The sequence below is a fragment of the Mus caroli genome, unplaced genomic scaffold (genome assembly GCF_978045245.1).
Source record: "Mus caroli unplaced genomic scaffold, Mus_caroli_1 scaffold_4, whole genome shotgun sequence".
Taxonomy (NCBI): Eukaryota; Metazoa; Chordata; class Mammalia; order Rodentia; family Muridae; genus Mus; species Mus caroli.
Window position 1 is genome coordinate 50925943 of NW_028227259.1, and position 25771 is coordinate 50951713.

General features: G+C 37.6%; 1 protein-coding gene across 4 annotated transcripts in view; it reads right to left on the reverse strand.

Annotated features, from left to right (window-relative positions):
- Positions 1 to 168: 168 nt before the first annotated feature.
- Positions 169 to 25771, reverse strand: part of Kcnip4 (potassium voltage-gated channel interacting protein 4) — a 1126911-nt gene continuing 1101308 nt past the window's right edge. For all 4 annotated transcript variants that reach the window (XM_021161807.3, XM_021161803.3, XM_021161805.3 and 1 more), the window contains 5 exons: positions 18238 to 18308; positions 6892 to 6999; positions 4845 to 4949; positions 4207 to 4269; positions 169 to 1625 (listed from right to left, as the gene is read on the reverse strand). In XM_021161807.3, coding sequence (XP_021017466.1) covers positions 1578 to 1625; positions 4207 to 4269; positions 4845 to 4949; positions 6892 to 6999; positions 18238 to 18308 — 395 coding nt within the window. In that variant the 3' untranslated portion in view covers positions 169 to 1577. The remainder of the gene's footprint in view (positions 1626 to 4206; positions 4270 to 4844; positions 4950 to 6891; positions 7000 to 18237; positions 18309 to 25771) is intronic.

The window sequence follows — 25771 nt, forward strand, 5'->3', positions numbered from 1 at the left end:
CTATCCTTGTCACATTCTCAGACCATGTCTGCTACAGCAGCTGCCTGAGTTCAGTCTTGCTTTGAGTTTTCTTTGTAGGCGGTATTACCCAAAGGTAGTGACAGGCAGGTTTTAGTCTAGATCTAACTATAGAACTTGCTAGACCATAAAGACCTATAGCACACAAAGTAGAGTAATAAACACTTTATTTTGCTTTTATTTTTCCATTTTGAGATACAAAATGTGCACATTGAGTTTACACAAACACGCGATGGCAGATTTCTGTACATGTACTGTACTACTCTTAATTCCTACACTGGTGATAGCAGGGCAGCTTTCAACATCCTATCTCTACACCAGAATAGATACCTGATTTACTGTTGCAGACAGTCGTAAATTTTCTCCTCCTGTATCCTCTTGGTTCTTGTATTTCTACGAAACAGGGAAGATGTGTATATCTATAGTACTGTTGTGGCAACTCTACAGTTTTGGCTTAAGATCATTGAAAGGACTATGAATCCTTTGAGCTATATGATGTGCTAAATCATAATGCAATTCAGATGAACCGTCAGTGTTTGCATTCATTTTTTATACAATCTTATGTATAACTTCCAATACTATAGAATCACGGGTGTTTTCAAAGAATATTTTACTTGATCATTATTCCTAGTAGGCTTTGGGGCGTCAAGGATTCTCTGTCCCTGAATGGCTTATGTATGATAAACATGCTGTGAGAACATTAAGGGGCTTGGAGGGTGGCAAGAACTGCCCTTTACTGCTGTTAGGGTTACTTGTTAATAAGCGTCACTAGGCATTGCAGGACAGACATCCGGACCCTTGGCAAGTCTGTAAACATCCTTGGTTTGTTTGACACTTTGAATTTCTACTTCATAACACAATACAAAACAGTCTACAGGTAAGATTGAACAGGTCCAAAGTTTCATGGATTATATAGAGCCTTGGCTTGAGTATGGAAAAATTAACAAATACTAAAATAATTTTATTAGGTATATGCTAACATCTGATAATAAACTAATTTTTTAAGTGTCCTTTTAAAAAAATGCCAAATACATTAATATCTTTAACAGCAGGGGGAGAAGCCATAGAAATTGGGACTGTGTTTTTGGTCTATTTAAATTGTAATCTTTGTTTCATTTTTCAGTATTACATGAGTCGAATTTAATGAAAGTTCATTGACTTTCTGGAAGTTAAATGCAGATGTAACTATTTTAGAAAACCATTTAAAACCCAGGGCTGAATACATACAAACAAGTAGGAAAACCCACTGATGTTTTAAAATCACTTAACTGTAAAAACCTCAACAATACGTGGCTGAGGATCAAAGCTATTCCAGATTCTGTGCCGTTTGAGTATGAAATAAGTTAGCACATTTCATGGCCCCGGTGACGTGGATGCAGATTTGTAACTGGAAAATGTAAATTTGGTGGTGGTGGTGGGGTTGCTTTATATTAAAACAAAGCTGTTTGCATAATCTGCCTCAGTGTAAAGCTGAGCTATCTATGCTACAAGTGGGGGCTTCAACTTGTGTGTAGTCGTTCACATTTGCCTCTTCGGTCGGTCGAGGAGGTGCTGACATTCTAGATCACATTTTCAAAGAGCTGCATGGAGCGCATGATGTTTTCATCCTGTAGGGGAGAAGCAGAAGGAAGTTATTCACTGTCTCTACAGTGAAAAGTACCGCTGTACCCGTAAGTGTGGCCAAGACCCTTCATGTGCTGCTTTGTGATAGCAGCTTTATCTTCCCTTATCTCCACTACAAATAACCAGAAGGGTCCATCCACTTTATTAGTTCTGGAATACGCCTTTAGATATTTCATTTAAATCTTACTTGGTACTTGCTAGACCAAGGTTGTTCTCAAATGCTCTCAGGATGAAATCAGTAAATGTGACAGCTAATCTTGGTTGTGACCTGCATCTGGGATCTACTAACACAAGCTTCTGGTCAGTCCTGTGGCTGACTTTTTTTTTCTAGGAGAGAAATTATTATTTTTATCAGTAATTATATTTTAAATATTTAAAAATAGCAAAACCTCTTTGAAGTTAAACACTAAGAAAATGCTAATTTCAAGTACAGTGAGAAAAATTATCAATAATAGTTCCATGATGTTTATAGAACATGATTTTAATATTTTCAACTTAATATTCATCAAATACAGTAATTTTAAGATATAATTCATTGTTATGTCTCCTTTTTCATTTCTGATTTTATTAATTTGGACATTATCTCTGTGCTCTCTGGTTAGTCTGGCTAAAGGTTTATCTATCTTATTGATTTCCTCAAAGAACCAGATCCTGGTTTTGATGATTCTTTGTTCTTTTTGTTTCTATTTGGTTGATTTCAGCCCTGAGTTTGATTATTTTCTGGCTTCTACTCCTCTTGGGTGTATTTGCTTCTTTTTGTTCTAGAGCTTTCAGGTGTGCTGTCAAGCTACTAATGTAAGCCCTTCAGTTTCTTTTTGGAGGCACTCAGAGCTATGAGTTTTCCTCTTACCACTGCTTTCATTGTGTGCCGTAAGTTTTGGTATGATGTGTCTTCATTTTCATTAAATTCTAAAAAGCCTTTAATTTCTTTATTTCTTCCATGACCAAGTTACCATTGAATAGAGCGTTATTCAGCCTCCATGAGTGTGTGTGCTTTTCGTTGTTTTTGTTGGAATTTAAGACCAGCCTTAGTCCATGGTGATCTGATAGGGTGCATGGGATTATTTCAACCTTTTTGTATCTGTTGAGGCCTGTTTTATTACCAAATATATGAACAGTTTTGGAGAAGGTACCATGAGGTGCTGCAAAGAAGGTATATCCTTTTGTTTTAGGATAAAATGTTCTATAGATATCTGTTAAATCCATTTGATTCAATACTTCTGTTAGTTTCACATTGGCTCTGTTTAGTTTCTGTTTCCATGATCTGTCCTTTGCTGAGAGTGTGGTGTTGAAGTCTCCCACTATTATTGTGGGGGTGTGATGTGTGCTTAGTGCTTTATTAAAGTTTCTTTTATGAATGTGGGTGTCCTTGCATTTGGAGCTTAGATGTTCAGAATTGAGAGTTCACCTTGCTATATTTTACCACTGTCTCAGTCTAAGTGATGTCACTAAGGGGATTGGTATCACCACTTTCAACCTCTCAGAAATGCTGACTTGGAAAGGTGAGTTGAAAAGCAAGCAGGCATCAGCAATGTTGAAAATTGAACAATTGAAAGAGAACAAAAAAGCTAAAGCAGCGGTAAATGTTTCTCCATGTTTATTAACCTGCACTCATGGCTGTATCCAGGCATTGAGTTGCATCACACTAGGTGAGCTAAGTCCAGCCCATAAGTACTAGAGTGCTCAGAATTTTTTCTTTACTTTTCTAACTAGAGACAGTTGTGCTCAGCTACAATACTACCTTTTGTCCACATATATTAAATCTGGGATACTTTGCTGAGGACCTGAATTTGGTCTCTGCAGCTCACAAGAGAAAGGAAAGAAAAAACTCTTGAAAGTTGTCCTCTACCCTCTACATGGGTGCTGTGGCACGCTCCTTCCTCACAACAGACGTACACCGAAAGAATTAACTTAAAATTTAAAAGAAAAATCAACAACAACAAAAACCAAATCAAACAACAACACAAAAAAAACCAACAAAGACCAACAAAATGTTCCATAGGCTGCTGCACTACATTTGTGTTTTTATGATGACACAAATAAAACATGTTTTAAAAGAACTATGCCTGGACAAGATTAAAGGGTTTTTATTACTGTGTATGTATGTTTGTGTGTATGTGTGTAGGTATGTGAACACAAGCATGTGTGGACCTGCAAAGTCCAGAAGAGGGTGTCAGATTCCTTGGAGTTGAAGGTACAGGCCATTGTGGGAATCCTGACTTGTGTTCGGGGAAGAAAACTTCAGGTGAGCAGCAAGCACTCTTAAACACCAAGCCACCTGTCCAGCACCAGAAACTGTCATTTTAATCTATGTGGTTTTGTGCGTCAGTCTGTAATGATTCCTCCCTAAAGGTTTTCAGAAACAAAGGGAGTGCACAAGTAAATTTTGACATCAGTATTCTGTGCTGTCAGACTGGATGTGTACATAAATCCAATTGTTTGCAAGTAAGAAGCCTGTCTCATTAGCTTATACACTTGATTTTTATTTTTCCCAATTCATATTGGCTAATAGGCTGTGCTCACTTGGAGCTGATGCTAACAAAAAGGATAGTTGTTCTTACTTACTTTTTGGCAACTTTCAATGAACTCATCTATGGTAACGACACCATCTTTATTTTTGTCCATCTTCTGTTGAGAAAGAAAAGAATAAAGCATTGTATTGAGTCGCCTTTTGACAGCCTCCCCATACCCAGTAGATTCAAAGAGATAAGAATGGAACTCATTATTTTGTGTTACATGGGACAGTTTCACTCTAGGAGGAACTACTGAATTCCTACAATGAGGAAGCCCAATCATTTTAGGTTGTGTGTTTTCCCCTCTGTGTAATGCCACCTAAATTGTTTTCTAAATTTGACAGATTTTCCTGAAATCTAGAGCCTTGGATTTTTCATTTATAAAATAGAAGAGTATTGAGAATTAGTTATCTTTAAGGTCCTTGTGGGCTCTGCATCACAACGCTCTCTGAAATAAGAGAATGCCTTTGTCAGGGTATTGCCACTCTTCTGGAAGTACAGTTGTCTGTCAAAATACACTTAAAAGCCCAGATTATGAAATTAAGTCAGTATTTGTTCTATTATTCTGTCCGTAGGAATAAACATTCTCTTTGCAGTTTTTGTTGTTTTTTGTTTTTCATCAGTGTGTTTTCCAGGCATCAGGCAATCTTCTTATAACCATCCTCCCTTGCTCTCATTGTTCATTCCCACCTGGAAGAACGTTTCCACATGCTGCCGGGGAGCATCTTCCTTGAGGACCGGGTATGTGCATTTCCCCATCATGTCGTAGATTGCTTTCATTATGTCCAGCATTTCCTGAAATGGAAAGACACTCAAGTGAGGCTGCACACCAGCTGTGAGGAAAGCCATCTAAGATGCATTAGGAGATTTTGTTCATAGTGTCTCATTTGCTTGTTTCTTAAATTCTTTATGGGGTGCCATTAGATTGGCCTATAGCCAACAAACAGCCTTTTGCCTAAAAGCAGTAGAATCCAAATATACCAATCGTGAGAGCTCAGTTTTGCAATGAAGTAGATTCCCATGTATCTTGGTTGGTTGGGAAAGGAGTAGTCTAACTTAATACTTTGATTTTCAAAAATTACAAAAATTTGTTTTATTGAATTATTACACATTTTATTGATAGCCAGTTTCTACATATTTGAAATATTTTAGATTTAGAACTATAACTGCTAATTACAATCAATTAATAAATATTTTTGCAAGTTTTAATTACTTTTTCCTGTTTTGGCTTTTTTTTTTTTTGATTGGATTTTGTATTTATCCTGTTTTGGCTTTAACTAAAGAAGTCACACAAGAATACAGATTCAAATATTTTTTTTTTAATATTTTTATTACATATTTTCCTCAATTACATTTCCAATGCTATCCCAAAAGTCCCCCATAGCACCCCCCACTTCCCTACCCACCCATTCCCATTCTTTTGGCCCTGGCATTCCCCTATATTGGGGCATATAAAGTTTGCAAGTCCAATGGGCCTCTCTTTCCAGTGATGGCCGACTAGGCCATCTTTCGATACAAATATTTTGACTAGGAAGCACTTTCTCGTTTTCTTAGCTTCTAAAGTAAAATCTAGTTTTTGCCATGTCATTAATTCAGATTTAATATTTGACATAAAATGCATCCTAGATTAATTGGTGGATACGGTTTTATTCACTTTTGAGAGTATGGATTAGATAATATTTTGTAAGAATAAGTGAAAATGTAAAAGATGTTTTAAACAGATCTGTGGTAAACTAAGTTAGTCCTAAGATGTAGGAAGATCTGATGAGCCCTATTAAACACAGAAGGGGATAGAGCATTAGTGCGCTATTCAGCTCTCAGCTCTGAAGCAAACAGAAGAATGGTTCAAATGGGAAGGGTGATGATTCTTAATGTTCTCCAGGCGCCTCAGTATTGTTGAGGTACTTAGGCAAAGAATACTCATGCTGTACTAAATATCCACAAAGTGCATCTATTCATGAAGTCTTACACTTAGCACTCCTTGATGACATGTAATCTGACTCCATGTATCCTGTGCCAGTAACTAATCGAACAGTGGAGCCCTGACCCTGGAGTCTGTATCTAATAAGGTATGTTCATGTCTTTGGTCCTTTTTCTCATATGGGACCCTTTATTCAAGCTATTAATGCACACAGAAATGCTGTTAAGTATGCCCAGGCTTTAAGAAAAATGTTCTTTTAGTCTTACACCCTACACTAAGGTTGGTTACCGCCCTCCCTTCCCTTCTCTTGCACTTTTAAATTGTCTTAATAAACCAGCATTTTAATTTGTGAATGTCTTTCATTGATTATCTCCAGTTGTGCTTGTAGATCCCACCATTGTCCTGATCCACCCCAACAAAGAGAAATATCAAGACAACCACAGGGTGATATAACTTTGATAGCTGTTGATTTTCTAGGACTTTGTGCCCCCCCAAAACTATTGTCCACTTGCCATGGGAAGGCCTATGTAACTCCCAAGGATCCCAGCCTTTCTCCATATCACTAGCAGAAAAAAAAAAACAAAAAGAATATAACATTGAGGCATTTTGTGGTTTCTTTGGAGATTATTACAAATGAGTCCTATCCATTCCAATTAATTTTACTACAATATGTCTCATTGCTATCAACATCACATAAAATAAAATCTTTTTGGTTTCCTAAAATGAGATTTTAAAGTAACCATTAAAATTGTTTAATATTTTGAAGTTGAGCAAAACTGGCTCAGAGAATAACTGAATTGGTGTGCCATCTCTTACTTCTTTAGTGATGTAGCCATCTTTGTTTATGTCATACAAATTAAATGCCCAGTTGAGTTTTTCTTGTACTGTCCCTCGAAGCAAAATGGAAAGACCTTTGATGAAATCCTAAAAAGCAATAAAAATATAATTTAGTACTTGGTAAAATTTCTTGCTAAGTGATGGTAGTAAAATTAACAACCCTATGTGTTCTGAACATGTTTCCAAAATTACTAATGTGTTTCTAGTCTTCAATTGCTCAGGGTTCTTTGTGATTATGAACTATACTCCAACCTTTGATATTTTCATCTAATTAGAACTTTATTTAAATTAACCATGATACTGGAAATTGTACCTTCATGCATGAGTACACACACACACAGTGCACATGGAAACATACAGTCTTTTTTTAAAGAAAAAATAATATTCATTAGTACAAAATGCAGAGTATCCCTAAGAAACAAAAAAGCTGTACTCTTTAATTTAATTATAATTGACACGTGGGCAGTTGTGAAAAAACTGGATTCAGAATCTAAACTGGGGTCTTTTTGTCTCTAATTTCATATCTGTAAATATGAGGGTAGTATCTACCTCATAAAGATTTTATGATGATTGAAAGAATTAAGATACTTTTTACAGTCTCCGGAGAGGGCACTGGCCATGAAAGTCTGTTTTAACTCTGTGGAATGCTCAGCTAATGTGTAAATGGATTTGATTACAGTGAAAAGGAATCAGGCTAACCAGAGAAAATTCACAGGTATTTGTTGTTATATAAAGTAAGGTCAATACTACAATATGACTGAACTCTGAAGTGACAGTCTCTTGTTAGGGATGAAAAACCGAGGGAAGTCTAAAAGCTGCCCTTTGGGTGAACTTGTATTCTATCTCCTTTTCTGCATTCCACCATTTAATAGCTGTTTTCCTGTCCCAGTTTAGTTTTTAAGTAGAATTTTTTTCTTACTTCAGTGTTAGTGTATTGGGGCAGTTAGCTCACAGATTAAAATTTATGTACGATGTCTGGTAAAAAGTTCTTTGTCCTAAAATGGCTTTAGCTATTTCTATTCCAAGAAAAGTTTGTAACTATATGTCATATGTTTATTATATACATCCCCATTTTCTTTTTATAAATGATATCCTAATACACTGCTCAGCACTTAATTTTTCCTTAGTTGGTCAAAAATGAAAGGTTGAAAGCGAGCCCCTATTACACCACAAGGATTCTTTTTGTTTGTCTTCTTTGTAAAGGGCATATTCCATTTGGATATGTTTCTCTTTTATGGTCTCTGCAGCAGTAGCAAAGTCCTACACTATCCCTGGCTAAAGTGATGGAACGATCTGAACAAAGACAGGAAGTTTGTGTCACCTTTTTGGCCAAGACCATCAGACCTGTGACTTGCTACATTATTGAACCTAGTCCAAGTTTAAGAGTAATTCTGAAGTGCTTGGAGTCTTAGAAGGAATGCTAACAAGATTAGAGCTGTTCTTCCTCGCATGACAGGAACATTCAATCATGAAGTTCAGTGATTGCTGATAGCACCTTGCCAACAAACTGGGCCACACTTAATGTGCAGTCCGAAAAATTTCTGGCCTTTTCACTCCTGTGAGCTCAAAAATATCACATACCAGTTGTTCTACGGCTTCTAATGTCATTAGGAAAAGTACTCTGCTTTTCATGCAGATCTTCCTCTTAAGTACTAAACATCTTGAACAGACTTGCACTGAGCAGTGGCTAGGGTCCACTGTCTTTTGGCTGAGAATGGGTTCCTGCCCTAACCCTGTGATAGCCCAGGAATAAAACTATCTTAATACTAGACATATCTAGAGCAAACCCATTTTCAACAGGATTACTGTTCTCTATTCTGTGTTATCAAAAGGTCTAAGGGAGGAAGGAACAGAAACTGCAGCTTACTGCCTCAACTTCTCCAGTTAGTTTCTGGTAGATGTTCGTAAGCACTCAGTTTGATGATACCACTTTTCTGGGGTCATTATTCTTGGTCTTGGAAACCTTGCCCAAAGTGACACTTCTGAACAGGATTCTCTCTACCAGGATGTTCAGTTACCTGCATTAAAGAGCTTCCTCAATGGATTTCTACTGGAGAATTTTAAAATACAATTTGATATTTCCATTCTCTCTCTCTCTCTCTCTCTCTCTCTCTCTCTCTCTGTCTCTGTCTCTGTTTCTGTCTCTGTCTCTTTCTGTGTGTGTGTTTCTCCTCTCTGTCTTTATCTATCATCTATCTACCTGTCATCTGCCCCTCTGTCTGTCTGTCTGTGTCTGTCTATCTATCTATCTATCTATCTATCTATCTATCTATCTATCTATCTATCTATCTATCTATCATCTATCATATATCTATCTCTTATATTTGGTTTACTGTATACTTGATAAACACGCTCATTACTAACCAAGAGTATGGCTATTATAGATCCTTCTCTAGACCACTGAGAGCAAGGCCTGACTTAGTAATTACCTAGTCTTGCACTGTAATGACAGTTCTTTGATCAGACAGCCTTTTACTCTGTGTCTCGAGGCTACTTACTATTCGTGGAACATTCATCGTTCTGACTTCTGCCAGGCAAAGACCACTCTGGCTTTGAGCAACCCATTGGGAGGTGGCTGCTACAAAGTCCAAATGGGAACATTAAATGGCTCAGTAAAGGTTGTGAAGGTGACAGACTCATCATAGAAAGTTATTAATAGATTATAGCCTGACTTTATCCTATAAAGAGACAGCTTACTTATTTTGACTGAAATAGTAATGTCTTTTAAAATAACTTAGTGTCTTGAAAAGTGATTGTAGCTACACTAAACTAAATTAGTAGTTCTTTGATTTTTTTAATTAGATATTTTCTTTATTTACATTTCAAATGTTATCCCCTTTCCTAGTTTCCCCTCCGAAAATCCCACTATTCCTCTCCCTCCCCCGCTCCTCAACCCACCCAGTCCCGTTCTTTGATTTTAACCTTTGTGGTGATGTTTAAGGATTTGATAAATTATTTAAAATTGTACTGAAAAATGCTGTAAGCACACATAAATCTAATACCTACTAATATTAAATATTTCTATTCTCTGTTCTCACATAATCTCTCACTCTATTTTCTATTCTCACATAAGAGCACATATTTATTAAAAGCCATATATATGATCTTTAATAAAGTATAGATAGTGTATATATTTTATAGCATGTGCATATGTTAAATACTTAATATGTCTATAAGATAATGGAGAATATCCCATTGTTGCATTCATATCAGCATTTTAAAATGTATTAATCATATCATGTATTGATATATTTAATTTAATATTACAAGTATTTTGCCACACTATTGAAAATCCTTCTTGACAGAATAGAACTAACTGAATAATTGAGTCATAGAAATATATCATATTTACCAAAATATAATGTACCAACATAACTTCTGAACATTTGAACTACAAGAATCATATTTCAAACTTTTTTTTGAAGATGATTTCTGTTTTCATCTATATATATGATATTTTGCCAGCATGTGTGTCTGGGTGATACTTGTATGCAGGCCAGAAGAGGGAATTGGATCCCCTAGAACTGGACTTATAGACAGTTGTGAAGCCCAGATTAGGTATTGGAAATTGAACCCCTGGATCCCTGGAAGAGCAAGCAGTGCTCCTAACTGCTGAATCATCTCTTCAGTCCCCTAGAATCACGTTTGAAATGCCAATCCACCACACACAGAGATACAAATACACATGAATAGAAATGTAATTTTATGCAACCATGGACCAGAACTTGAAGTTATCATAATGATATTCTCTTTCCATTTTTTTCTCCCACTATTTTTCTAAAATGTTATGGTCACTGACCTCTAATTTCAGTACCTGCATGATTTCAAAGTCTGCAGCATTGTTTAGTGATATGGATATAAAGCAACTCAATTCAGTAATTCCTATTGTTGAATATGTAAGTTAATTAAATTGTTTCCTTGTTAAAAATGATCCCGCAGCAAACGTCTTTCTGTGTTTCTCACAATTCTGTCTTATTTTCAGTGGGAAGAAGAGCCGTGGATAAGTGGTCCTAAGACACAGAAGTTAAATGTAGAAATTAAACGTAATAATGACTAGCCACTGTAGATTTGAGGGGACATCTGGTTCAGCAGTTCCCTGTTAGATGATACCAGTTGTCTCATGGAGCCTAAGGAATGAGTCCTACTGTCTTTCCTTTATAGATGGGTGCTTAGGGATGTGACTGCATCACAGCACAGAGCTTTGAACAGCAGTCAGTTCTGGAAACTGAACCAGACATCTGTTTCAAATTCCAGGTTTCCTGTCTAGCTTGGACTGGAGCCAAGGCCTGTGGTCATGTAGGACATCAAGGCAGAAAAATGTGCCTCACATCCGTTACTGAGTGTAGGAGAAAGTTGTGAGAGAATGTGAAGGAAAGGCTCCACTCCACTTCAGTTTATTAGTGCCACTGTAGAACATTTGAAAGTGTCTGCAAAACGTAATTCTTTACATGAATGGACAAACAAACAAACAAATAAATAATGGTCTAAAAAGTCAGAGAAATCAGGTTTCATATACTCTTGGATATAAATTCTATTACAAGACAGGAGTAGGTAAAAAGGGCTTTCTAGCAGTTATATGTCTCAGGTTATGACCTCAGACTGAGACTCACAGATGCTAATTTCAAATCTTGGCAACTGAACAGGTTGTAAGCAGGACCCTTGACCTTACGAACAAAGAAAAATTTCGGTGTGACAGGTAATTTTCTGTACTCTTTTGATGTGCATTTGATTCTCATTAATTGCCTTGATGGAGGAAGGTCAAAGGCACAAGAAACCCAACAGTAATGTCTTACTGACCTCAAGTATAAGTAGGGTCACACTTGCTTTTTTTTTTTTTTTAAATAGCTCATGCTGGGAGCTGGTGGTGCACACCTTTATTTTTTTATTTTATTATTTTTAAAGATTTATTTATTATATGTAAGTACACTTTAGTTATGTAGCTATCTTCGGACAGCCCAGAAGAGGGCATCAGATCTTGTTATAGATGGTTGTGAGCCACCATGTGGTTGCTGGGATTTGAACTCAGGACCTTTGGAATAGCAGTCGGCGCTCTTAACCGCTGAGCCATCTCTTCAGTCCCACACTTGCTTTTAATGCAAGATATAACATAAGTACCCATGTGCCTATGTTGCTATAAATGTGTGTTGTATTTATTTATTGATGCCTGGAGAAGGACAGATTCCCCATGTGAAATTCCAAATGAATAAGTTGCATCCTTTGGTACCCTCACATTTCATTAATATACAGTGACTTCTTTCTAAAGAGTATTATTTTGAAAATGGGTAGACACTAGACTTGACTTGACAAATGCCATTTTAGGCAGGCAGACAAGATCAGTATCAACAGTCGTAAATCATTTTGACAGTGTACTCATTCTATGTGATAAAATGCCCCCCCCCCGCACTCTTCATTTCCCAAACCCATAACCCCAATTTAATCATGAGAGACCCATCATACAAATCTGGACTGAAAGGCATTCTACCAAATACCCGAACAATACTTCTTCAAACTGTCAAGATGGTTACAAGTAAAAGAAGCCTAAGACACTGTCAGTGCTAACAAGGGTCTAAGGGGACGTTATGACTAAATGAACTGTGGACAGGGCTAAATGAAATTCTATCCTACATGGGGTACTGGGTCAGAAAAAAGGACATCCAGTAAAACCCAAAGAAATCCGAATTTAGCATGAAAGTTAACAGTATGGTATCTGTTAGTTCATTAACTGGAGCAAGCATGCCCTAGTAACCCATGGTGTGAGTTACAGAAGAAACTGCATCCCACATGAGAGCTCTGCTCTCTGCATCTGCTTGTAAGTATAAAGCATGGCGAATCCTTAAAAAAAAATATATATATATATATATATTATAACATGATTTAAAAAGAGGAGACTGTTCTTCAGAACATGGGAACAATTAAAGATATTTGTTGTCTACCTATTTCTCTTGTCCTCTTTTGTTTCTGAGATGTCTGTGCATACGAAGGCCTTTGCCATAAGGAAGTCACAGGACTTGCACTTGGAGAGTATGGGAAGTGGAAAGGAGTGCAACTGAGTCAGGGGTGCTAGACCCCTGATGATAGAAGAGGTGCAGGCTCCCATGACGGGGTGACAAGAAAAGCTAGAGAGCATGGTGCAGGAATCCAGTCCTGGGAAATCCAAAGGATTTGTTTGAGGCCCAGGTGAGGAACCCTTATGATGAGAACATGTGTGATCTACAGAAATTAGTCATGAACTTGGGGGGATGAAGTTTGTACCAGGGCAAGCATGGTCTCCTACATTGTTCCCTTCTGCCTCTAGCATGCTGAAGGGTGTTTGGCACATAGTAGGCGTGGTGGATATTTGTTAAATGAAAAAAAATGAATGAATGAAGTTGAGTACTCTCTAGGGATGCCCCCATGAGAGTACAGAGGCCCCCATGTTGATCAGAAAACAATAATAGAATTCTGTACAAAAAACTGTGTGTGTGTCTCAAAGATGAACAAATCTGATAAAAATGGAATTCTATTACAATTAGAAACATTGCTTAAAATAATACCTCCTGACATTTCAAAGGTCATAGCTATGCCATTTAACAAAGTGACACATACTAGAATGTTTTTCCATAAACTTAACTGATATTTGTATAAAAATATTTTGTCAGCACGGTGAGTAACAGTTCCTATTAGTTTGGGGTAATGCCTCCACTGCAGATCTCCAGGGGGGTGCGGCTCACATCATTTTCCATGTGAATTGAGTTGTCTGCAAATAGCATTTCCTTTCAGCTCTAACTCATCATTTACCTGGAGTAGCAATTTTACCTATTTCAGAATTATTCTCACAGAGGGTTTTAACTCAGCCTCAATACCATGAGCAATCTGGGAAATTCTCAGCCACATGAATACCTGAAGGTGATAATGTCTGAGAGAATGGACTGCAATGGTCTGTCTGACTGCAAAATCAAAAATACTTGGCTCTTTCTGCGAGAGGCTCCTGGCTGCTGACTCGAGACCATGGATTTTAGAGACGCTGCTGCTAGAGATGAGTAGGATTCGCTCCATTTCCCATTCACTTTCCTAAATGGCTTTGAACAAGTCAGCCTTGTAGTGTGCAGGCCCTTGACTTTGTACAAGCCTTCCCCTCTCTATTCGATTCATTTCAAAATGATGACCACATGTTGGGAAGTAGGAGAGGTGCTGCATAGTAGTACTAAATTTTATTATGGTGAATCTTGTTGCCAAAGCCTGAGTTAAACTAATGTGAATATCTATCTTTGTCTGTCCGTCTATCTAAGCTATCTGTCCTTTTTTATCTACCTATGATCTATCTGTCATTATTTATCAATTTATTATCATCTATCAGTCATTATTTACCAATTTATAGCTATATCATCTAGCTAATCTTAAATTATTTATCAATTATGTATGTATTACATATGATCTATCATTATCAACTTATCTATACCTATCTAATATATCTAACTAATTTATCATTATCAATTTATCTCTTATCTATCATCTTCTATCTACTATCCATCCTCTGTCCTCTACCACCTAGCTACTTATCTGCATATCATACTCTATTACATTAATCAAAGGATCCTAAAAGCTTCACCAGTGACTGAACAATAAAAGCTAATTTATCATTTACACATGGTGAAATAAAATGAAAGGAATTCTGGTTCATCAAAAACCCAGTACCTGATCTTGCAATTTCCACAGATAAGCAGGGATGAAAAATGATTCCCACCACTTTCTGACCACAGAACCTCAGTTAAATGCCACCTCAGTGTAGGAGATGCTGGGCAAAGCCTAAGCATGTGCTCACTGAGTACATGGATGCCAATAGTTGGTATGCCCTCCTTTATTTTATTTTGTTGAACAGATATAATACATTTGATTGTAGTTTCCTATGGACTTAGTTGAGGACATTAATACTGTGCATGTGCTCTGTCTGTACCTGTCAACTGTCTCTTCATTTATGTTGTTCGAAAGTATGAAGTCTCTTAAAGACAAAATTCAGGATTTCAGCATAGAAATGTACATGAGATTGGAGAATAAATGTGTGCCGACAAATTTGAGGCCGGAGAGCCTGAATTTGAATGTTAAGTGCTTTATATTCTAACTGTGTAACTATGGCAGGATATTTAACTTTATGACTCGACTCCCCGTTCTCATTTGCTAAAAGGATATAACAGTAGTACCTAGAAGGGCTATAGAAATTAATACTGTGTGATTAACTGAGACATTGCTAAAATAATGAAAGCTAAATAAACATGGGTTTGCATTTTTATCACTGAGTAGGTATTGTCGCTAATATATTGAGCATTTAATACAGTAAGTGCCTATGATAATGAGATAATAACCTGTCATATTACAGAGTAATCATCTGAGCCTTTTCCTGGGTATGTCTAAGGACTCTAGGTTTCTGTGTAATCTAGTGTAATGTGATGCCAAATGCCAGAATTAATTACCTTTATCAGGCAATTCATGTAGTAATAAATGCTACAGTTAAAATTTAATAAATATTGAACATTTATTTGGTGCTAGCATGTGCTCTAGCCAAACCGAATACTCCCATTAGGACTTTTCCATTTGTATGTTGACCTATGGATTTGCTTCACTGCTGATGTTGTAGTGTTATGAATATTAAGGCCTAGAGGGCTTAAATAATAAATTCTGGGCCCCACAGCCACTTGGTGGCAAGAAGGGGATTAGATCCAGTTAATCAAAACCAGATCCCCTCTGACTTGTTCATTCTGTCCTTCACCTTTAAGCAAGTATTGGAAATCTGCCATTTTTCTTTATCTCGAAATCAGGATGGTCTCTGCTAATTTTTCCAGGATGCATTCCAAATGTGTTTACTCCCAAGGCATTTCTGTTATTTTGATATCTTCCAGGTAGTGAGTTAGTTAAGAAATATAACTGCAGTACCCTAGCTTCAACTTTGATTCTGATTTACTATTTATTAGCATTTATGAACTTAGTAGTTCATATTAAAAGGAAAAACATTATACCAACATGAATATCATAGGTAACTCTCACAAGTAACCTCCCAAATTAAAATCAGTCCTAATCATAATTACTGGTATTTTGCATAGACATCATAAAAGAATTGTTATATATTATCACACATTATTATCAATAGACTGACTGTACATGCATAATTAAAGTTATGTGGGACATGAATAACAGGGTAGCAAGTTTCTGATACACAGTTGTTATCAAGTAGCAAAATCACTAGTAGTTTTTGCCTCTGCCATTCTCTGTAATTAACTATAATATTTTTTATTAGGTGAACTAGAACTTCTGTCTCTCACAGTATAGGCATATGGAGGGTATGCTAATACTAGCATTATAGATAAAGTACTAAGAGGATAATCTCCTAGGAAGTCTAAGGTGCCACTAGAAGTGGTATTGTGGGAAATCTGGGACAACCTTGAACTTTCTTCCTTGGCCTAGTAACTGCTGCTTCTGCATCTAGGTTGCTCAGTGCCCTGTCCTGACTTCTTGATTCACATCTCAATCACTAACATCATCTACCCTTCCCATCTTAGGATATTTCTGGGTTAAGTTTTGTGAGGTGATGTTTAAAATCCCTGGTCCAAAATCTTCAAACGGATGGCCCGAGTTTTTCATGAGGATATCGTACACATGAGAAGGTATTTAGTTGCATCTAGAAATTCTGCACAAGGACCATAGATTGATATTTTATGAAGATCCACTCTTCTTCCTTCAGCCTGCCTCCACATAGCACATATGTGTTCAGACTGCTGTCCATGCCAAAATTGTTTCCTCTCCTAAACATATCAGATAGTTACAGTTCTACCAAGCTTATGGTTAATAAGTTTGCATTCATCTCAAAGCTTTTACTACAGTTCGGTTTGTCATCAGCTCCTGTCTGGACTCTCTGAATAAATAACTTCTAAGCCACTCCCCATTTCAGGAGCATAGCTCACACACATAAACCATCCCGTTGAAATTTCCTCAGGGGTCCTTATCTCTTATAGCACAGTCTTCAACCTCTTTAGTTGGCAGCCTGCCTGAGATGTGGCCTCTGTTTCCTTTTCCAACTCACTTTCCTGGCTCATATTCTTACATTTTGTCTTCCAGAAGATCTATAGATGTTTTCTCTTTATTCCCAAGGTAAAGTCTCCACTCAGATTCTGCCTCATGTTTCCCATCTCAACTTGTATTCACATTATTAGCTTCTGCTAGTTTCTCAAGACATAATACATGAAAACCACCAGTACAGGCTTTGCTCTTCCAGTCGCTTCTGCCTGTGCTTCATTTTCCCATCAAGTCTCATCTCTAGCCTCACTCCATCATCTCACTTGGTGTGTCAGGATCCTTATTGGAATTCCTGTTCATATGTGTCATCTGCATCTTCCTCCACACCCTGTAGAAAATATATACCCTAAATGTTACCATTCTCTCTCTCTTTAGTATCTCTCTGCCTGTCCATCTGTCTGTCTATCATCTACCTGATATTGAAATTACAAAATAAGTTAATAGATAAGTTATCTGCTTAAAGACCAAATACACTCACTCAGAATGTAAGCAAATCTATGAACAAAAATTCTCACAATTTTCTTAACAAAAATAAAAGTCACAGACAGCTAATCCAAATTTAGATTCCATTTATTCCTTTAGCACCCACAATTACATGTTACCTGTGACCTGATAGGCACCAGATGAACCCTACAAAGACATCACTCTCTCTACCCATAGTATACATCTGTCTTTTTATCTGTCTGTCTGTCTATCTGTCTATCTATCTGTCATCTTCCCCTATGAATGAGTCCATGTGTATGAGAGAGAGGAGAGAGAAACAGTTTATTCTGATTCTCATATATTTCATAAACAGCCCTGCATGCTTGTACTATATAAGTCACTTGAAAGTTTTAATTTCATTGTAAACTTCTGGGGCTGATGAAGGCAGCACTATTTTCTGTATTAAACATCTTGTCTTATGTACGTTTACTAGGCTTCCCCAGCTGAGCTGACATATATTACATCAATACTTCCCAGGTCTGCTATAGGAACTAGCCCATGGTAAGTTCCAGTAAATGTCAGATAAATCATTTGCCTTCTTGGATTGCCCTCATGCTGTTGAGGACAGTTATGGGTGAGCAGATAGAAAACATTTGAAAGTGCAATAAATATGGCTTGTAATTTGTCCAACTTTGCAAAGATAAGAACAGCTGCATGCCAACATAATAGGAGAAAGGAGATGTTTTTGGAAATTTCTAAAATGAGCAAATACCAAATCTTTAACTTTCTTGCTAAAAGGATTTACATTTCTTTCAGTGTGCCTTAAGTCAAGTGGTGGAATGAGAGTCTAAGGCTTACCTCAAAGCTCACAGCTCCATTGTGGTCCGTGTCGAATGCATTGAAGAGAAAATGTGCATATGTTGTGGAGTCTGAAACATTGAAAAGGGATATCATTTAGTTAATGTTTCTATAGCCTACCCCTTTCTCTTTAATGCATGTTTTGATCTCTGCTGCCCAATCTTTCTATATTGTGACTGCAACTTGCAATTCATAGAAATGAGTCATTCTGAGGCCATTGGTGACGAATTTTCTATGAGCCTCTGGTTAGAATTAATCTCAACACATGAGATTGTGGCTCTTGATCTCAGCCTGGAATGAGTACTGGTCCCATAGGTGGATGTAAAGATGATGGAAACATGTCTTGACATCTTTTGATGCTTGGCAAAATTTTATCTCCATAAGTAAAGTAGTAAGAACCCAAATAATGTGACACATAAGTTGGTACCATTAATATTCCTGTCATTACTCATTTTGTCTATGTGTTTACAGCTCAGAGAAGTAGTTTTGCATGTAAAGAGGTTGGGAAACTTGCACAAAGTCACCTAGTCACTAAGAGGGATTCTGAGACATGAAAATTGGAGGCAGTCCCATGGCCAGTTAATTTGGCTGGGGACTTAGGAAGCTTCTGGTGGCTAACATATGTAGAGGACTTTGTAGACCCTGAGATTCCCACTTATATGTCACTGCATGCAGTAGGGTGCCACTATCCTGCTTGTGTCCTGGGTGGGATCCAAAGCTTGGAGTAGTAAAGACAAAGACAGATGACTCAGTCTGTGCACTTCTGCTGGCTGTCGTCGAAGGTCGTTGGCTGTAGTCTGAGGTCGCTGAAGTCCCTGAAATGTAACTATTCCTCTGTGTCTCTTTCCCATGACCACTCTGTTCCTCCCTCCTGCTCTTGCTATGTCTAACTAACCTCTGAGCCTTCTTCAGTTCTCATTTTAAACGTATTTCTCTTTGTTTTCTTTTCTTAATGCCCAGCTTTACTCTCTAAGTGCTTTTGTGCTCAATTCTTGATCAAATTTACATGAGTATGTTAAATACTCCCTCTCCTGGGTTTTAGCCTTTAGTCTTCACCCTACAAAAATGTAACCTTTTAGCTTTTTGCTTCTAGCCCTTTATCTGCTGCCTTAAAGGCTTATTAATTTCTGTTTTGTGACTTTCGGTGTTTATTTTTACTGGGATTCCTTATGACTTCTATTCCTTTTTGACATTATGAGTTGGTTTTAAAAGGCTGCCAAGGCACTGAGTGCAAATAGCCAGGGATGGGGAATTGCTTGTCCCAATGAAAACAAGTCTCGTATCATTGATCCCCTTCTTTCAAAGTTTCTCCAGTCTGTCAGAGGAAATCCAAACTTCTCTCTGCCCTCTTGGGACTCTGAGCGATTTAGGAATGTTTTCCCTCAATGTTTCATCCAAGTTATTGCTCGTTAACATGAAGATCATGCATCTCAAATATGACTGCAAAAACCTTTAAAGTTGCTTCTCAAAAATGATGGCAGCAACTCCCTTCATCCCTCATTCTAAATACAATATAATACAGCGCTGACTTTAACCATGTGAATTGTGATCTCTGTCTCTGTCTCTGTCTCTGTCTCTCTCTCTCTCTCTCTCTCTCTGTCTGTCTGTCTGTGTGTGGTGTGCACATGTATGTGTGTGGGGAGTGTTTCATGCCTGTACATGTATGTTATTTGCAAGTGTGTGCACACGGTTTTAATTTTGAGTATCTTCATCTATTACTCTCTGCTTTAGTTTTAAGAGAAGGTTTCTCACTGAACATGGAGCTCACAGTTTCAGATAGGCTAGCTAGCCATGAGCCTCTGGGAAACATCTGTACCCCCTGCCAGCACTGATGGTAGCAGATGCACTACACCACACCTGGCATTTATATGAGTGTTGGGAATCTGAGCTCCGGTCTCTGTATTTGGGCAATTAACTCAGCCATCTTCTCAGCCCCATTAAGTTTATTTTCAATAAGTTAACCAGACACCCAAATTGAGTCCATACACTATGTGAAACTGGCAATACCTAGAGTGATGCCTGTGTGGTGTTGATACGTTCTAGGGGGAAGTTATTCTGGATATGGGACAGGGATTTAGTTGCAATGACTTAGTGCAATTGTTGGGAATTTTTATTATAGAGTAATGAAGGATTGGCAGTCTATTCAGGTTTGGAAAGTTGTTTTGCACTTAATAATACTTTTCATGTACTTCTTAAGCTCTTTATATAACTCCAAGGAGGTTTGAGTTTATGGGAGCCATGTTAAATTTATTTCCAGGGGAGAAAAAAAAATAAGTTTTGCATAGTTTATAATGAGCTTGCGTTTCTTGTCACCATGTTTAGACAATCGAGGTAAATATTACTGTAGCTAGCAAAATTCACCATGATTTTTTTAATTTAAGAAAATGATAAAGGCAAGTGATAAATATTCTTCTCAAATGTTATCTCATTAATTTCAATGCTTGATGTGTGGCAATGACAACCTCAAAGTTTACACTGATGTGGTTCAGGGGGCTTCTTGCTCCTTCAGTGCACCTTGACAATTCTCTTGGAAGTTTAGCCAACCTTTCAACCTACATTTATCATGTTGATAGATTTATCTAACAGAATAGTAAAACTAGATTGCTTAAATTTGAATGTCAGCTTTTTCAAAGACTGTGTGGCCTTGTGCCTGTCAAGCTTTCTGTGACTCACTTTTCTCATCCATAAATAATAGTGATATTAGCATGTACTTCCTAGAACCAGCATGAAGTTTAAATGAGAGGTTCCATGTGGAAAGAGTTTATAGTCATCACAAGAACCTATTCGATGTTCGGTGAACATTAGCTATCATTTTTGCAATGCTTGGATTTCAACTAATCGTTTGATCAAATTTCTTAATCCATGATAATATCCCAGGTTTGAGAAGTGAAATCAGTTTCATGGAGTTTCTCCTTCCAACCTTAATTCTATTCTATCTGATTTCAAGCACAAGGTATAGAAATAGTGTGTTGAATTTGAATCTGCAATTCAGGACATTGACCTTCTGCAAATCTGTGTGTTTGAACAGCAGTCTCTGCCATCGAGTTCTCTAAGAATAGGGCTAGAACTCAGTGGTAGAGAACATCTTTGCCATGGGAAAGGCTCTGTGTTAAAGCAACCCATCCCCTCAAAAATAACAGCAACAACAGCAGGCCAGTTCTCAATTCTCCCTATTAACTGAGATGGAAATTCTAGTGGTCTGGGATGAGAAATACATGCATCATGTAGCAATTTGTATAGTCTTTACTATTTAGTTCAATATTTATATCTAGAGCAGCCATGTATATACCTCAGTTGCTTTGAGTCTGATGGCTGCCAAATGGATATTTATAGGCATGTTCTTCTGAGTTGAGCTTACTGTCTCACCTCTTTAATATCTGCTCATTGAGGGTGTAGCATAGTCAAAGTATGTGCAAAGTTCCTACAACACAAGCAGAGATAGTCTAGAAACCTTCACTTCTCCCAAGATGTAATGGTTAATGTGCTAAGAGTTATAATCTTAATGCTTCTACTGCATACAGATAAACACTGGAACACACAGGCAGCATCACTATCAAGCTCTTCCCCATCTTATTGCTTTATGCTAGGCATGCTTTAGCTGCCTGCAAGATGCTCTCTTCAGTATGGCTGTGTTGACATCCATTCAGAACACCAACAAGCTACCTTTGGTAAATTGTTTCACTAGGCCTTAGGAAGAGCCCGGAAGCTGACACAACACACATTGTGCAGGTGCTTCTGTATACAAGACAAAGTATTTGTGCAGCATATGGTGAGATGAGCTGATTTATAAGTGCTTCACTGTTACTGTTCACACTGCCAGAAACCTGTTGCTCTCAGACTATCAACCTGAATAAATGATGACTCTGTGGAAGAAGACAGCTACAATATGAAGCTGTCTGCCATCGGAGATTGCCTTCTTCCTGGGACCATTTGTCCTTTGCAGGCATCACTGGGAGATGTAATTTGCATGCATAATATTAATTTTTAAATGGCACGTCATCATTCTTAGCACTATCGCATTCTCTCCAACGATGAACCTTTAGATTTATGCAGTCAATTAACATGAATAATCAAGGAAATTGTAAGAGCCAGAAAGTGATTCTTTCTGCCCTAGATCCCTTCTGATTTGTGAGAAGAATCCTTTGCAATGTAGATTTCTCTGTTTAAGTAGATATTCTCTAATGGAAAAATAATTCTTTTTTAAAGTTTTCATTTTAATATGGAGAGCAACCTAAGTTGTAGTATGCAATAACTTTGATTAAAAAATAAATAATAACAAAGATTTCAATTTGTTTCTATTCTCTGTTATTTGTACCATGGTATATGTTGGCAGATAAAAAGTAAACATGGTCTTTCTTTAAAATTGTTGAAGTAATTTATATTTATATTGCATAAGTATAATTGTATGGTCAGATGGTACCAAATATTCTTTTTCTTTCCCTCTCTCTTTCATTTTAGTGTTGAGAATCAAATTCAGGGCCTTACAATGCTAGACCAGCTCTCTCTCTTTGATGTACATCCCAGACTCCCAATTTAATCTTTCAGTGTTGGGCTGAATACCGTGTTACAACTATGGCATGTTATCATAGCTTCAGCTATCAACATGATACCACCCACAGTCAACTGGGAAGAGGAAATCTTTTATGACAAATTGTTCAGGTATTTTCTTACTTGCAATTTGATACAGGGTAAACCTGTCTACTGTGATTAGTAACAACCCTGGGAAGATGGGAAGATGGACTGGGCTGTATATGATTTATATATACATATATATAAAATGAGTGTGTTATATGTGTGCGTGTGTCTGTGTAAAACTCTTTTCTCATATGTTGTTTTTATTAGAGTGTTTTTATCACAGTAAGAGAAAGGAAACGGGAGCAGGAGGTTATAGCAGACAACTCCCTTGGCCCTATAGAGCATATTTCTTCTCTGCACTGAAGTCCTGAGGGGCAAGGTAGTCATTGCAGCATATCTACATACACTAAAAGTCTTCCTTTGTTTTACTGGAATTTTAATTCTCTAGTTTTGATAACAACTTCACAGAGTTGTCTTAAAATCACTGAAATACTCCAAACTAAATGAATTACAAACCAAACCAAAGAAAATCTAATTTTATATGAAACAGCTAACATTTAAGAGTTGGATACACTTCAGAGTGACTTTTAAAATTATTAGTAAAGATATTAGCAACCATGTGAGATGGTATCTCTAGCCTTTGCTTTTCTGAGTCCTTCATTCTTCAGTGTATGCAACAAGTATGCGTCATTTGTTGTTACTCTCTGTGCAGTGTGAGCATTGTTCATAGTGTTACTCATTGTTGTTCTAAGTATTCCTTGTTCAGTGTGAACACAGCCATGAACAAGACGGGAAAAAAAGTTTCTCTCCCTTTAATTTTGACTTTCTAATGGTGTGAAAAGATAGTAAACGATAAAGTAAGCAAAATACCAAGTATTCAGTGGTTCTGAATAGTGAAGAGAAATGGAGGCCAAAGAAGAGCCATGGGGGATAGTTTAGGGTTACATCTTAAAGATGACGTGGCCAGGCAAAGCCTTCTTTTTTTGTTTGTTGGTTTGCCTGCTTGTTTTCTCACAAGAGAAAGAAGGGTGTGGAGTTGGATGGGTGGGGAGGGGTAAGAGGATAATTGGGATAGATTATAGGAAACATTTACTTTTTACTTTTTCAATTAAAAACATGCAAAACACAGTGAGAATTAGAGGTGTGCACTGAAGAGAACTGAATTTTAGGGTCTGGAATTGGTGCATTCAATTAGGTACCGGAAACAAAGGTGTAAGTGCTGTTTTGGTTAAATGTCAACAAGGATGTTTGACTAAAAAGGTATAAATACTACAGACTGTGGAAGTCTAAGGAGGAGGGAGAGAGGAAGAGGGAGTGGGGGAGGATGTTGGAAGGGAAGGAGGGAGAGAGAGGCAGAGAAACAGGCAGAAACAGTGAGAGACAGAGAGAGAGATGAGATCAGCGGGCATAGCAACAATGCATGTTATGATACATACATATATTTTGGAGTCTCTCAGGAAAAAACTGACACCCTCTGGCCTGTATTTTAATAGGATTACTGACTTACCTTGAAAATTGCCTATGGTCAGGCAAAGAGGTACCACAGCCAGCGAGGCCAGTTCAGACACTCTTTGAGCTTGCTCCAGCAAGTTATTGTTTTGATTTGTTGTTTTAGGTGATGAGTGCCTTAGAAAGGGGGTGGCTATGTAAATGGAAAAGTCTACTCTGGCCACAAGCATAGGAAGCCAGCGTTGCCTCCTGAGTTAAACAGATTTCAAAGCTTAAGTGAAGGACTAGGTATTTTTCTTGCGTAGCCCTGTGAAATTGTCCTAGACCCTGTTTTATGTTGTAGGCTCGGCCCAATTCTCTGCCTTTCCTGGAGATTTGAACCCTATGTGTTATAAGCCCTCTGTATTAAGTAAGTTACTAAAGTTCTCTCTCTGCAAGACTCTTCTTTGTTTGTAAAGCTTCAGCCTTGGTTACATTAAAACCCAAACTCATCTGCCATATCTGCCTGGTACTGTCTTCCTGGTTTCTTCATTGCCTCTTCTCTCTCCCTGCCAAGTTATCCTCAAGCGCAGTCTCCTTTGATTGCCAGTGTCTGCATGGTTCAGTTCCCATTTACCCTTTGGGCTCTGCAGTTGGCCTGTGCCTGACACTGCCTAGGAAAGTTGCTCAGATCAAGCTCAACAATGATTCTCAGATCCTTTTCTTTCTGGATTTCCTAGAAGACATTGGATTTAATGTCTGCACTCTTTCTGGTAAGTTTTCTTTGTACGTCTTAAGAGTCTCTGATTGTCCATTTGGTCTCTTAATGGACTTATTTTTTTCCAGTTCTCTGACTCTCATGCTTGTCTCATGATGCTTTCCACTTTGTATGAACGTACTGACTGTTCCAAGGACTCTCGATGGAGGTCAGTTCACTCCTTTGTTGTTAATAAGCTCTAAATCTGTTATTTTCTCTGACTTCTCTTCTGAACTTCAGATTTTTACTGACTTCTTGTTGATACTAAGTGCCCACAAGATACTCAAATGTAACTTGTTCAAAGCTGAGATCATTATACCCCAATTCTTCTTGTAGCAAATTACCTGGTGCCCATGACATCATCACCAACCCTCTCCCCTTTTCTCTACCATAGGAATGTGTTAATTACTACAATCCTGTGAGTATTCCACAAATGATCACTTTTGTTGCTATCCTGTCTTTTTACCTACACTTTATCTGCCTAGATTAAGTGATCTCTGCTGCCTTCAAAAGGTGAAAGACATCATCCTGAACCGGACCGCTCATGAGATGATGATGAGGCTGTGGGTGACTTTACCATGGACTTTAGAAGCAAATTGGTCTCTATACATTGATTTGCATATTTATAGAAAAGAACAATCCCAGGGAGAGGGGCTGAGGGGTGGAGGATGAAGCTTTCCAGAGCTAGGCAAACTGCATATTAGATTACCCCCCTGTACTATCCCTACTGTTAGCTCAGATCAATTTGCTTGGATAACTTTTTTTTTTAATTGC